The 16,178-nt window shown below is 45.7% G+C and overlaps 1 protein-coding gene across 1 annotated transcript in view; it reads right to left on the bottom strand.

Moving 5' to 3' along the window:
• The window catches only part of LOC126540637 (phospholipid-transporting ATPase ABCA3-like), an 80,266-nt gene that overhangs the window by 42,677 nt on the left and 21,411 nt on the right, over positions 1–16,178 (bottom strand). The window contains exons 6-7 of the mRNA XM_050187478.2: positions 15,176–15,532; positions 14,630–14,755 (exon numbers count right to left, since the gene is read on the bottom strand). Of these exons, the coding sequence (XP_050043435.2) occupies positions 14,630–14,755; positions 15,176–15,532 (483 nt within the window). The remainder of the gene's footprint in view (positions 1–14,629; positions 14,756–15,175; positions 15,533–16,178) is intronic.

Here is a 16,178-nt window from a genome sequence, read left to right as displayed (position 1 = left end):
CTCCAAGACTGCAGAGGGGCGCAGGCATACCAAGAGTTCCAGAGCTGAACACTTTCAGATTACTGGTAGTTATGAAACCAGTTTGTCGGATGTCAATGTATAGCCCTGTAGTCTTAGTCTAGGGACCAGTTTCATCACGGGCGCTTTGTCGGAGCTCATATTTCACGTGACTTTACATACGTCAGCAATAAATGTCACAAAATTACGGTATTTACTTTTTTCCGTCTTAACATTAGACAGCCAAAGTACATGCCGCGAACACTCATAATAATACATTAGTACCTTTCATTCTAATGCACATGTCCGCGCTGCTCCATCTGTTCTAAAGTACTGAAGAATACATCCAATTCTTTCCCCCAGGCAGCTGTTGTAACGCTAAAGCGTTAAGTGCCCCGTGTCTCCGAAAATCTCGGGTTGGCGTCGGCGGCGTTGTCAGTGAGCAAACATTTTCGCACATATTTAGGCATATGTATATGCCATGCCTTGCTAGATGACATGCGGTATATGAGTGGTATGTTGCCACAACATTCCATCACTAAAGTTGCCCATACCTTGTCTTACAGTCTGGACAAAGTTATTCCATGGAATTTTGAGACTGACAGCCCACAAACGCCATGAAACAAGATACCAATCGCGCGTATCTCTTATGGTAATTCCTCTAAAACTGAAATAATAAAAGTGCGAAACAACGTCAGAAACCTGAAAATGATGCAAGTTTCTTGGCGAGGCTGTGCACTACCTCCGGGATCGGCCCACGCGAGAGGCCGCGTTTCTACCGGAACGCTCACCTTCGTGCATTGCGTTCGCCGCCAGCGTTTCCCGCTAAACATTATAGTTACATAAGCTGCAGTTGCCGGGAAGCGTGAGAAGCAGTCAGGAATCTTTGAATGCTATCGGGTGCGTTGCACTCTAAAAGGCAAAGCTTAAGCGTCTCCCGACTTTTTATTCTTAATGACGCCAGGAAATCCAACCTGATGCCAGCAACGCTCAGAAATGTAATCGGGAGCGCACACAATGTTCTCGCACACCTTGTGTGATGTACCGTAGCGCTGAGGTGCTTCTTGTATAATGCAGGGGAATCCATTGTAAAGGCAGAAGTGCACGGCTGCGCACGTGCGTTTAAGCTCATGAACTTTATTTGCGCCAAGAAAACCTGTCCATGTTTTCACACTTGCTTCATAGCAAGCCTACTGCACTGTCAATATGTAGGCTGGTTCTCACTGCACCAAATAAAAATACTAACCAATATAAGCCTTGGTGAGGTCATTTGATCATTCGAGTTCATATTGGTAACCTCTAGATACGGAGTAAGTTGAGATGTTGTGTGCGTAATTATGGAAGCTATATGTTAAATACATTTTCAAGTATTGATCTTAAATGGCTAAAGAAAATGAGTAGTTTGGAGCCCGTCCTCGAGATTATCTAGCCGAGCGAAGACATTTTAACTAAACATGCTTCTGTAAGAGATATGCGAACAAATATTTTCCAATTAAACGGTCTCAGCAAGCGCAACTGACGCAGAAAAAGAACGCCTGTAAACTCAACCTGACCGCACGTAGCCTTTTGTGATGTCAAAAGTGGGGCTCCGTGAGCGTGTTCCTGGTGGCCAGTCCACTTTCGATTTTGATTAACGCTGTTTATTCGAAGACAAGCAGTTCACAGTTTTAATATCAATATAGCAGCGAATGTCTGCCGCCGAGAGCTTGCTTTGTCGTAGAAGCGACGCATGACGCAATGACGGTGCAGGTTTAGCGCGTCGCTGGCTTGAAGACTATGAGCTGCCGCCGTGGGAAGGAAGATAACGAAGGTGAACAGCTCACGGAGCCGTGCCGATGGTGACGGTGCCATCAATGGTGTCATCGTGGCGAAATCTGGGGCGGTGATATTGACGTATCAGGCGTTCTTTTGTTTTGCGTTGATTTCGCTTTCAGAAAGAGATAGCACTATAAATGCAGAGTCATTCGTTCTTGTCTCGTAGATTTAAATATGGGTGTGAACTCTGTATCCCATTCGTCGCGGAGAGTAGGCGTAAGCGGGGAAGTGCTCTCTCTCTTAGACACACACACACACACACACACACACACACACACACACACACACACACACACACACACACACACGCGCACGAACGCTCACACACACACACACACACACACACACACACGCACACGCACACACACACACACACAGATACGACACATATTCGCCGGCATTCACATTTGTACGCGTCCACATGTGCACACACGCGCAAAAAGGTACGCACGCAGGCACACGGAACTGCATGCACACACGAACGAGCGTATGCTCGCATAGGCATACACGCACTCGTGTGCACGCAGATTGAAATACAGAGGCACAAACACGCGCGCACACGCAAATGCTATACACACGCACGCATGCTCAAGGCGTGTACACGGATGTACACTGCCTCTCCTTCCCTGCTGCCTCGCAAAAAGATGTGCATGCGAACGGACTGAATGGCACTCGCTAAGCAATTATCGTTCAAAACTACAGCTGTAATAAATCGCCTTACGGATTAAATTTCGTGCTTCTTCAAGTCTATGTGCCCTCTGCGGAGAGGGTGCAAGACCATTTGCTCCTTTCGTGTGACATAACCGCCCATCCCCGACCAAAACGCTGCCTTAACGCACAACCAATGTTCTGACTAAGTGCCATAAATACATATGTTGTTAAAAAGACTACCCTATTGGCGCATACAGTTGAAACTTGTTGATACTCGGCTATTATATAAAAATAAAATTGTTTAAAATTTTGCCCATTCAGTTACGCATGTGCATTGCTGTAATGTTCCACAGGGTGGTGAAGGTGCAATGTCCAGAATTCCTGAGTATGTCCATGCAACAAGGCACGATAGCATATATGTTTTCTTTAACGTAACACAAAGACATGCGCATGCTTGTTGTTATGTTCTCCGAGGAATACAATATAATAAAGGCAATGAATTAACAAATAAGCAACCAATTCCTACGTTTTAGGAAGCAAAAATAGAAAATATAATATTTCACGAGCCCTCCTGAAAAAAAATGAAACTGAAACCAAATCATGAGCTTTGTATTTCGGCCATCTGGTGGAACGCTGTCGAACTCAGTCCTACGTGGCGTTAAAAAAAACACCGCCGCATCGAAACCACTGCCAGCATGACGCCGAACGATTGGCGCGAGCGATGAAACGACTCGGCCACGGCTTCCATCGCTGCCGCAAGTGGTACGCTCGGGTTTTTATAGATACCACGTGAACTTGCACGACTGTGAGTCAAAAATCGCTTTTGTAAACAGTGTTACCCCATGTGTGGAGAGTCGAGATAAGCATCAATCAAAAGCTGAGTCCCTGGACTACATACGCTGCAGCGACTTTTACGATAGACGTCGTAGATTTATCACAGCTACCGTTTTTGTCTCGAAAATCGAGCACAAATTTTCGTCGTTTCCATAGGCTTCCATTGCAAAATCTTTAACCGCTCTGGGAACAGAATTCTTCGTTGCCACAGTGTAATCACTGCATTTGGCTCCTGTGGACTGTCTTCCAGAACATGTCTGTCACTTGCCTTTTTCAAAAATCGACCTGCAACTTTTGTTATTCGCGAAAGACCCGCTCATTCCACTGAAAACGCGCTAGCTTCGTGCCGGGGCCGCTTGGGGCGCTAGTTCGTACGTGTCCAGAAAAGCTGGATACGGGAGATGTTGAGGCGAACCCTAATCCCGGTGATAGCGAAATGTTGGCTAAAATCTTAGAGGGCCAAGCCAAAACACATTCCTGCATTGAAAAATACAGACAACTCAATATGCGATGGAAAAGAAAATTTCTTCGCTAACGGAGCGCATAGACAAAGTTGATAAACAACTAGAAAACGTCACGGCCCTAACCGCCAAAGCTCAAGAAATAGAAGCAACTGTTACACGGTTAAAAGAAATCGCATCCCTGATGAGCAAGGTAGATGAGCTAGAGAATAGAAGCCGGCCGAAACAACCTGGTTATATACGGCATAGAAGAGCCACATGGCGAAAGTGCAGATGGCCTATTAAAAAAAGTAAAAGATGAAATTTTCAAAGACACACTACAAGTTACAGTCATGGGAATTGAAAGATGTCATCGAATCGGGCAGAAGGCCGAAAATAAATGCCATCCTGTTATTCTAAAGTTTCTGGACTACCGAGAGAAGATAGCTGTATTAAAGAACTGTAATAAACTTAAGGGAAGTATGGTGTCGATTTCGGAAGACTTTTCCTACAGGATAAGAGAAATAAGGAAAAAATTGTGGGGCACATCAGCTAATGAAAAGAAAAACGGATCCAAAGTGAAACTCATTTCTTTTTGATAAACTAAGCGTGGATGACGTCATGTTCGTGTGGAATGAAAGTACCGTTTCACGCTATAAGTTAAACAAAACGGCTAATTGACGGCCGAAGCATGATGTACTGTCACTGAAAGTACTTAATGTAAACTGCAGAAGTGTTGTTAACAAGGTTACTGAGCTAGAGGCATTGCTGTTGACCCACAACATTGATATAGCCATCCTCACTGAAATGTGGTTAAATGTGTCTATTTATGACAGTGAATTCGTGCCCGCTGGACACAGCGTACATAGAAAAAAAAAACGCGAGAGTAAGGGTAGCGGGGTAGCTATTCTTTTTAACAAATCCTTAGGCAAGAAAAAATGCCTGATATGCCTGGTGTCGAGGCTATCTTTTGCAAAGTGTATTGTGGTAACACCAGGTATGTTATAGGCGCTATTTACAGGCCTACTGGTTCTGTTGTTGGCATCCTCGAAAACCTAAGAAAGTATCCAGACGCACGAGTCAGGCTTGGGGACAAAATAATCCTATAAGGCGATTTCGGTCTGTCCGAGGTGGATTGGTCAGCATTCACAGCCCGAAACCGAAATGATAATCACTGTGAAATAATGATAGATATAGCCTTTGCGTTCGACTTACTGCAAGTAGTTCAAAATTGCACCAGGATTCAGGGTAACGCGAAGTCCATACTTGACTTGATTCAATTACAGCCGGAATTTCCTGTGAGGTAATACCTGGTATCTCGGACCATTATGCAGTACTGCTAGAATTGACAAGTGCAGCAATCAAACATAATAATCCAACGTCTAGTATCCCTAACTTTTCACGAGCGGATTATGTCCCTAGTAGTGACATGCTTTCCTTTAAATTCGATATTTTCTTATCCTATTCTGGAAAAACGAAAAGTCTTTGGCATTAATTCAAAATAATTGTAAAAGAATGCATCGATAGATATGTTCCCCGGATTGTCAAGAAGTCGAAGCGCAAAAACGCCTGGATCTCTCGGGACTCATTGCGGTTAGAAAGGAAACTCAAGAGACTAACGAAAAAACAAAAATTTACAACCTCTTCCTGTACTGCGCAGAAAATAGCGGATATTGCACTACAGCTAAAACACTAGTAAGAACTGACAAACAACGGTATTTCGGAGAGTCCGTACCAAATTTTATACGCACGTCCCCCAAGAAATTCTGGCGGCACATACGCCCTACTTCTGGCGATTGTGATGTCTTTGATATCGAAGGTGTACAAGTAGATGAAGCAAAAAAAAAATCTCAAATGCCTTCAATGAGCAATTTAAGAGCATTTTCACTGTTGATAACGATGTATGAGCACACGTTGACGCAAATTTCATACCCATACCAGATGTCCTAATTAGTGAAGCTGGAATTTTGAATAAGCTCTTAAAACTCGATGTAAAGAAGTCCCCAGGGCCAAATGACATACCAAACGCATTTTTTAAGAGATACGCAGAATGGGTCTCATATTACTGGTGTGTTCTATTCTCTAGATCACTATCTGAGGGGCAAGTTCCGGGCGACTGCGGAATCGCCAGAGTAAAACCTATCCATAAGAATGGGAGGAAAGACTGTATAAAGAACTGTCGTCCGATTTCCTTAACCTGTACTGCATGTAACTTTCAGAACATATTATACATAACCACATAACGCAGTTTCTTGACAAACATAATATTTTAACAAAGTATCAACATGGATTTCGACAAGGTTATTCTACGTGTACCCAGCTGGCAGAAACTATACATGACTTTGCACTTTCAATTAATAACGGAAAACAAACCAACGTAATTTTTATAGACGTTAGAAAGCGTTTGATAAAGTCTCTCATAAGAAGTTATTGCACAAATTAGGGAAAATGTTAAATAACCACCAACTTTTAAACTCGATTGCCGCATACATTAACAATCAAAAACAGTTTGTTGTCTTTATTGGAGAAACTTCTGAAGTGGTTGGTGTGGACTCAGGCATTCCCCAGGGGTCGGTACTTGGACCCCTTCTTTTGTTTATTAATGATATTGTCTGCAACATTCCCGTCAAAATACGATTATATGCCGATGACTGAGGGATTTACACGGAAGGGAACAGTACAGCTGACCAAATTTTTTAAAATGATACACTCAACAAAATTGTTTAGTGGTGTGATATGTGGCTAACGTGTGTTAAGTATGAAAACGAGTTTTCATGAGAGTTACTCACAAAAAAGTCCATTAACTTTAATCTATTCTATCAACAGCAGTGTTCTTCACGAAGTATCTCATTACAAATATCTGGGCCTTTGGACAAATAACTTAGACTGGACTAAACACATTTCGTAACAATTGCAAACTGTAAGTTGTTCTTTTTACGAAGAGCTTTAAAATTTACTGCTCCTGATGTCCGCATGACCGCATATAAAGCGCTTATTCTCCCATCATTAGATTATGCAGCCATAATCTGGGACCCCTTCACTCGGACAAATATTAACAAGATTGAAAGCGTACAAAAAAGGGGTGTGGGACTCATATACAACAGCTTTGGATGTTCTTCTGCTTCTGCCCTTTTAACCAGAACCAACTTGCCACAAATAACCCAAAGAAACCGGTCAGCTAGGCTAAAATTTATGTATCAAATTGTAAAGGGGCCTTATAAATTACACTTTAGACGTAATAACATTTTCATCCGGGTATGCCACTAGACAAAGACACCTATTAACAGTTGCTCCGTTTTGCACACGTAACAACTCCTTTAAATACTCTTTCTTTCCGCGGACACTAACTGAATGGAACCAGCTTACTGACACCCAAGTTCAACAGCCTTCACTTACGTTGTTTACATAGTGTCTAACTTAGTATTTACCGTATACGTCCTATTTTAGTTTATATTAGTTTATTTAGTCTTATGTACTCAAAAGAAAGTAATAAATATTCCGACCATAGCTATCGATAGTTATCCCATCAAACCTTCTAGTCATTGTCATTTTTTGGGGGTTGTCCTCGATTCCAACTTAAAGTACACTACCCATATTTCACATCTAAAGCAAAAAATTGGATATGGTATCCGGATTCTTATAAAAGCACGTCCATACTTTAGACTACCAAACTTGCTTTCTCTTTATCATGCATTCATTCACAGTCACTTCACCTACTGTATTGCGACTTGGGGCAACACATATAGCTCTCATCTTGTTCCTTTCCAATACGTCCAGAACCAGGCCATCCGTATTATTACTTTCCAGTCACCCCGATGTAGTGCATCTGCTCTTTTGCAAGAGCATCGCATTCTCACAATTCGTAAACTATTTCAATTAAATATGGCAATCCTGGTCTATAATTCCCTTCACTGAAACATTCCCCAAATAATCTTTAACACTGAACAACTTGCTAATCATAATAATACTCGATTTGCATTAGCTAACAACTTCTTATTACCTAAAATCAGAACTAATTTTGGCAAATTCACTTCTTCGTTCACAGCAATGTCTTACTGGAACTGTATTCCAACGGACATATAGCTGTCTCCTAGTATAGGCAGCATTAAAAAGCACTTATTCTCATATTTACTTAACTTGTGAATGCTGTAATGTAATTTAACATGTTCTATTTGCTTCATTATGTGCAAACCATTATATCTCTAACATATCACATTTCATCACATTTCACCATTTCAAAACATTTCATCATATCTGTCTACTTGTTTCCTTGTGTCAGTTATTCTTAGAACACTGCCTCTAGGCTACATTTCACTTCCCATGATTTGTTTTGTTTTTAATTCAGTACATAATGTAATTCTGTACTGCGTTATGCCATGTTTTCAGCTTACTTGTTTTCTTGCATTAATACATGTTAACAATTCTACCTCTTTGCTGTATTTGCATTAACCTGAATTATTTTGTCACTTTTATTTGTTCGAAACGCAATTCTGTGTACTATCATATAATGTTTCGGTTCCTTTGCTGTCATGTGTAATTATTTGTAGACTTTGCTGCATTTGCTGTAACCTAACTTGTTTTGATCTTTCTAATTAGGACAGGCGGTCCTCCTACAGCCTTGAGCTTTGGGACCTCCTTCTGTATATCTTGTTACTGTGATTTTATTTTCGAGAGTGAATAAATAAAACTCTTCTTCTTCTATGTTGGTTGCCTCTTTTGTGATGTTTTCAACATTTGTACCCTCCTGCCAAAATCCCTAAAGTGGGATTGCAGTATCGATAAATAAAAAAAATAAAGAAAATCAGAATAATCAAAATTTTACCGCCATTGAGGGGACGCTCTATCATCTGTGCATATCTTTTTTGATGTTATTATTTTTTGAGTTATTATGATAACTGCTAAAGAGAAGAAATTATGTAGCGTTAGCACGCGACAGTACAAGCAGCAGCAACAATTGAAGAGGAAGCTTTAAATGGGGTAAACTCCGATGCCTCCTTCCTATTCAAATACATGTAGAAAGCAGAAATGCTTGTATGAGATAATATCTACATCGATTTGAAAGACATTTATTGCATCTAAGAGAGAAATTTATGTTCTAGTGACCAAAAGAAGCAGCATTTTGATGTAAGCCCTGCATTGTTTTACAAATATTGCCACAAATTACTAAGCTAAAAAAAAAGACAGGAGCATGAAATTTGCAAGTCTAACTCTATAAAAAAATAGATATCGCAGCTCTGTAAATTAAATACGTTAGAGCATATAGAGCGAAAGAATGAGATATGTGGATTTATATCTTATTTATTTATTTATATCTTTATATAGCTTAGGTGAATTTGTTACAATGCTTACAAGCGTTTTGCAAACGTTCTACTCATATATCAGTGGTGCATTTTAAAGCCATGTATAATACATCAATTTGATCCGCTTTTAGACATACTATTCGGTACAAATAAGAAAATTGGGGCATCTCGTTTTATTGGTGAGTCACTGAGTTGCAAACTTGATATTTTCATCCTCCGAAAATTAGCGATTTTCAGTTCCCGGCCTAAATAATCCCCATCAAATAATCCCCATCAGCCGTGCCACTGCGTCCAGCTCCTCACTTCGTTCAGCCGCGGTACCCACATAGCAGTGCACAATGGCGCACTCCTGACAACCGGCCAATATGTTTTGCGTGTGGTGCACCTGGCCACGTTGTACGATTTTGTCGTCTCCACGCATCATCCTCCCGCCGTAGCTTCGACGCCGCACCATATGTTTCCCCATACCCGTCATCTTGCGTGTCTCAGAACCCTGGCCAGATGTCTTCCTACTCGGACCACCGCCCTCTTGTTGACCGCCGTTTGCCATCGCCTCGACGCCGCTTGCTTTGGCCGATGCGTTGTGGTCATTCTACGCCGGCACGGGAAAACTAATCGTCGCAGTTCCAGAGGCAAGAACTGCGTCACCAACGAACAGACCACGGCCTCTTCCTTCTCCGACTAATGTTATTGATGTATATGTGGACGGCCTCGCTGCACTAGCCCTCGTTGACACTGGTGCCGCAGTTTCAGTTATTAGTGCCAAACATTGCAGTTCGCTCAGAAAAGTTACGACGCCACTCTCAAACGTGTCACTTCGTACTGCCAGCGCAGACCGCATCACACCTGCAGCTGCGTGTACTGCTCGCGTTGTGATCAACGGCCTCCTCTATATCGTCGAATTTTTGGTGCTGTATTCTTGTTCCCACGATCTTATCTTGGGCTGGGACTTCCTTTCTGCTAATAGGGCCGTCATCGACTGTTCTTATGCTGAAGTGGAATTTCAGACGCTGTGTCATGCCCCACTCCTTGACACTCGCGAACCTGAAGATAAAGTATTTGTTGCCGAAGACGTTACAATTCCACCGCACTCATCTGCCCTTGCCACAGTGTCATGCAAACATTGTTGCTGATGCGAGCACACTTTTTACGCCACCTGTAATTTTCGCTCGTCGCACATGTTCCCCGCTGACTTTCGCTCGTTTGGACGTTCATGCAGGCGCCAGCAGACGGCTCGTCGCCAAACAATTGTCCTGTCCTCTCACTTTGCTTCGTGGGGAGTGCGTTAGCCGCGCCCAGTGCGTCGACCCTGCTGCCATCATTGACATGCTAACTGGTTCCATTGCCACTCATGAGGTCGCCTGAGTGACCTGTAACCCCGCGCAGGAGCCGACTTCGCCCGATGTTTTGCATAGCACCATCGCTGACACGTTGACTGTTTCTCAACGCGCCCAGCTTCTACGCCTTCTCGACAAGTTCCGTTCTTCTTTCGACTGCCAACATGTTCCCTTGGGCCGCACGTCAAATGTTTGTCATCGCATCGACATGGGTACCAGTGCGCCACTGCGACAAAGACCATATCGCGTATCTGCGACAGAGCGCCGTGTTATCGACGACCAAGTAGCTGACATGCACAAGCGCGGCGTCATTCAGCCTTCGGATAGCCCCTGGGCACCTCCCGTTGTTCTTGTTAAGAAGGAAGGGCGATTCGATTCTGCGCCGATTGCCGTCGTCTTAACAAAATAACTCGTAAAGAGGTTTACCCTCTTCCGAGAATTGACGACGCCCTTGACTGTCTCCAAGGCGCGAAGTTCTCTTCTATCGACTTACGCAGCGGCTATTGGCAAGTCCCCATGGCACCCGAATACAAACCTAAAACGGCCTTTGTAACACCAGATGGCCTATATGGATTTCGTGTCATGCTTTTCGGGCTTTGCACCGCCCCCGCAACATTTGAGCGTATGATGGACAACTTTTTCCTTGGTTTCAAGTGGAAAACGTGTTTGTGCTACTTAGATGATGTGGTTATCTTTTCGCCCGATTTTACCACCCATCTCTGTAGGCTGGAGGAAGTGTTACAGTGCCTAACTGCCGCCGGCGTTCAGCTCAACTTGAAGAAATGCCACTTTGGTGCAAGTCAGCTCACCATCCTTGCCCATGTATTATCTAAACACGGTATTCTTCCTGATGCCGCCAAGCTCCGTGGAGTCACTGATTTTCGCAAACCTTCCTCCATAAGAAAACTTGGCAGCTTCCTTGGCCCGTGTTCTTACTATCGCGGCTTCATTCGAAATTTTGCGTCCATCACCGCTCCCTTGAATCAGCTTCAACGGAGCGACTTGAACGATTACGCCTGGTCGTCCGCTTGGAACGATGCCCTCCAATAGTTGCGTCGTCTACTGACCTCACCGCCTATACTGCGTCACTTCGACCCGACAGCTCCGACCGAAGTACACACCGACGCCAGCGGTGTTGGACTCGGCGCGGTGCTCGCGCAGCGCTAATCTGGATTCGACGAGTACGTCGTTGCATACGCAAGCCGCGTCCTCACCAAAGCCGAGAAGAATTATTCCGTTACGGAGAAGGAATGTTTCGCCATAATCTGGGCACTTGGTAAATTACGACCCTACCTCTATGGCCGCCCCTTCGCACCATGCACTTTGTTGGCTGTACACGTTGAAGGACCGCTGAGGTCGATTAGCTCGCTGGGCTTTGCGGTTGAAAAAGTTCAACGTGCGCGTTGTCTACAGGTCTGGCCGCCGCCACACCGATGCCGAAGCGCTTTCCCGTTCGCCCGTGTCAAGCGAAAGCGATGCCTGCCTCTCTGCCGTTGACCAAGTACTTTCGTTCCCAGCAGGCATTGACATGACTTCGGAGCAACGCAAGGATATCTGGATTAGTACTCTTATCCGCTTCCTTTCGAACCCGTCAAATGTTCCTTCACCTTCTCGAGCTTTGCGCCGTCAAGCATCTCACTTCGAAATTCGGGATGGACTTCTCTATCGCCGGAATATCGTCTCTACTTTCGCAAGTGGTTGCTGTTGATACCTCGACATCTTTATGATGAAATATGTTCTGCCTTCCATACTGACCCGCAGTGTGCACATGCGGGTGTCTTCAAGACGTACACCCGGCGTCGCTGCAGGTTTTATTGGCGTGGCATGTACACCTTTGTGTGAAAGTACATTCGGTCATGCCCTCAGTGCCAAAGCCGCAAGGGTCCTGCTCAGCATGTCTCTGGTCCACTCCAGCCAATCCCTTGTCCTGCCAGGCCTTTCGATCGCATTGGCATTGACCTGTATGGACCCCTTCCGAGCACGGCTTCAGGAAACCGCTGGATAGTCGTCGCCATCGACCATTTGACGCGATATGCAGCAGCAGCCGCTCTGCCTGCTGTCACCGCTCGTGATATAGCATCCTTCCTCCTGAAAAACTTTATTTTCCGTCACGGTGCACCTCGTGAACTTTTGAGTGATAAATGATGTGTCTTCCTCTCCGAAGTCGTGAACGCGCTCCTTGATGAATGTCGCGTCGTTCATCGCACTACCAACGCCTACTATCCTCAAACTAATGGTCTGACGGAAAGATTTAACCTCACCCTTGGCGACATGCTCTCCAAATACGTCGCCTCTGATCACACTGATTGGGACCTCATTTTGCCATTCATCACGTTCGCCTACAACACTGCACCACAGGCGACCACGAACCTCTCCCCATTCTTCTTCTTGTATAACCGCGAACCTGCGACTACCCTCGACACAATTCTTCCCTACAGACCCGTCTCACCCGAATGTACGCCCATCTCTGAAGCTGCCCGCCGCGCAGAGGAATGCCGTCAGCTCTCCCGTCCCTTTACAGCCGTCGACCAATGGCAACAAAAATCTCGACTTGACGATGATCACCCGCATTGTCACTTTCTTCCGGACTGCCTTGTGTGGTTTTGGGTTCCTTCCGTTCCTGCTGGACTCTCATCCAAGCTTGTCTCCGAATGTGAAGGACCCTACCGAGTTGTAGCGCAGACATCACCTGTGAACTATATATTGTCGAGCCTGTCACGCCACCTACGGACCAACGCTGTCGTGGTCGTGAAAACGTTCACGTACAACGCCTGAAGCCGTATTACGACCTTATGATTCTATGTTCACCATGAGTCGCCAGGATGGATCATTTTCCTACGGGGGCGATTGTAATGAAGAGGAATGCCCGGCGCTGCAGCCACATCGCCAGTCGTCCGGTAGGCGCGAGCTCGAGATTGCCTGAGCTGCTCTGGTTGCGACACGATGCCTTCTGCTCTCTCGTACTGTACTCATATTAGAGTACAAATAACTTATATAACAGGAAATAGGGCAATGATGTGTGTGTAAAAAAACAAAAACATTGTAACACATACATTCAATGCATGAGTAAAAAAAAATCACCGCTGAAGGCACTCCGCACAGATGGTTAACCAGCGATGCCGAAACGTGCGTCCCCGGTGTTTATCACTGGGTTAATCCCGACGGTTCATTAAACGACGGCTTGCTATGCTGCCGATCCTCGGTACGTGGTTGCTGCTTGCGCTCGGCTACACGAGCCTGTTCTTGTGCCCGAGCTGCAGTATCGGCACAGCGTAGACGAGCTCGTTCCCGGTTATGCTCGCGGCGTTGCTGATCGAAAGCTGCCCGCTCTTCAGGAGTACGTATGACGCGGGGCCTACCCATTTCGGAGCCGGAGAGAAATTGCTGCGCGCGCGCTCGGCTGCGACCGAGCGCAACGACGTCACTACTGGCACCGCCAGTCGCGCGCCTCTCTCTATTTTTCGCGCATGCGCATGGGACTGCGCCTGAGGAGTTTCCGGCCTACAGGTGACAGACGGACCGACGGACGAATCGGCTAGCCATGCGATACATTCCAGCGTTTACACTCAAGTCCAGGACTACACACGCTGCCAGAAATAAACGTATAATTTATAGCATATTGTCACGTTGTAGCGACAGTGAACCACCGCAGTGGCGCAACGCAGGTTCCGGAACCAACTGTTTATTGGGCGAACCTTTGCCCAGCGAAACAATTAACGCTCAGCAGAATTATAGCGGCGGGCACACTCGTCGATGGCGTAAGATCTGATTTGCGGGTCATGCGCGCCGGCTTTTATATGTGTCTCGTCGAATGTTCCAGTGTAATCGTTGGTGCTCGCGTACCTCCCGGAAGGTAGAAGATGATTCGCGTTGTGCGCGCAAAGCCTGACTCTTCAAGCTTCAGTGAGAGCACAGGCAACAAATAGAATCAACGATAACATTCGAGTAAGCTTGAAATAATGCAGGTGCGTCTTGCGCTAAGCGATGACTTTAGCTCGTTAGCTGGTGGAATGCGGTTCCGAGGAAAAGGATAAACAAGCACACGTCGAAGTCCACCTTTAAATACAGGACAAGCTAGATTGCTGATGTAATTAAGGTGGCAACGTGTTCAAATGTCAATTTTCTAAGGAATAAGTAAGTGAAAAAAAGAAAACTCGTTAGCCTTACAAAACCTGTACGTTAAGAAACTAATAAGTCGTCTAAAAAGACCACCTCATGTTGATATGTCTAACTTTAGCAAGATTTGGAGGCATACCTGTAATGAAGCTCTCAACGATGAGACCAAAGTATGCCACCGCTGACGTCTCCACGAAGAACGAAGTTACGTAGCAGGTGGGGATGAAGGCCACACCGAAGAAGCAGAACAGACCGAGGTACGTTGCTGCGTTTAGCAACAGTGTCAATCATATCACTGTCTTCAGAACGGGCCCTCGCGTTTGTTGCAAATCAAATAACGTATGCGGAAAGCACTTAAGAGATGTAGGGCACGAGAGCGTGACGTTAGACTCTTTCGTTGAGCATCGGCATTGTGGCAAACACCTTTAGCTACAGGTGGCCGGGCGCCGCACGAAGCAGAAACACGCGAAGCGTTGAGGCAGTGAGCGCTGGCGAAAAACGCAAGAACACCCTCCCTATTTTCTTGCTCCCTACAGTACCAGCAACCGATTTTCTTTAGAACTCAAATCCGCGCCGCCATCTACCGATCGCAGATGACTTTGCCATCCATGAAGGCTGAAATACGCCTACGCCAAAGAGCACCTAAATATAAAATGAAAGAAAAAGGAAGAGACGACGCGCTCACACAGTATGATGTTGGCCTTTTTGGTGAGTCCCCAGGGATCGATGATGAAGAGCGGCAGCAAAGCGATGATGCACGCGATCGTGTAGGACGCCATGTCGATGAAGAAGCTCATGAACCAGTAGCGAGTCGCCGTGATGCCGGTCATGAGCTGAATGGCCTTGGCCTTGGTGAACGTCTCCTCGGTGGGCAGGAAGACGTAGGCGGCGGCCAGCAGCGACAGCAGGAGCGGGATGGTGAGCGAGTCGACGATGCGGGCGATCAGCACCACCGTGAACACCGGGTCGACCACGCTGTCCGACACCTTCTGGATGTCGAACTTGAACAGCGGCGCCTTGGGGCCTTGGCGGATCATGTAGTCTGCGAACGCCGCAACCACGCCAACTGAAACAGCGCGACGGCGGACGGACGTGCAGAACGTGCAGGAAAAAGAGCACCTTTTATCTTCATTAGCAACCCCCTGAAAAGATCTGGGGAAAATGAGAACTTGGGTAACTATACGAAACGAGCCAACACAAAGTGATGATCGCGAAAATCTCGCGAATACTAAGCATTCTGTGTTCAGCGCGGTATTTATTCCCTCGGTTAGGTTTGGCTATAGATCTTTGTGGAAAAGACAACATTTGTTAATTCCCCCATACCTGCGCTACTCCGAGCCCTACACGTTCTGATTTCTTGTACAAGTGGGCTATTCCTTTATTACCATTGAGGCAAGGCGTGAGGGGATCTCTTTCCCACAGTTTTAATAGACTTGTCGCACGAACCTATATAGGCGACCTCGAGCCTGTGCGCTGATGACAAGATGCCCCGGATGTCTTCCCGGGTCGCAGCTTCGTCGTCTTCGGCCTGGCTATGGCGGCTCGACGTACCATCATTAAACAATCTCCAGCGACCACTTTTTCATGCAGCACATAAAGTAAAAGCCAGGCGAGTAGGTATAACGGTTACTAACGATGCCCAGGCCTTCATTACCTTGATATTTCCGTAGCCCTTACGACATCCTCCA

This window comes from Dermacentor andersoni, chromosome 2 (assembly GCF_023375885.2).
Source record: "Dermacentor andersoni chromosome 2, qqDerAnde1_hic_scaffold, whole genome shotgun sequence".
Lineage (NCBI taxonomy): Eukaryota > Metazoa > Arthropoda > Arachnida > Ixodida > Ixodidae > Dermacentor > Dermacentor andersoni.
The sequence above is the reverse complement of the archived record's forward strand: the minus strand, read 5'-3'. Positions and strand labels throughout refer to the sequence as shown.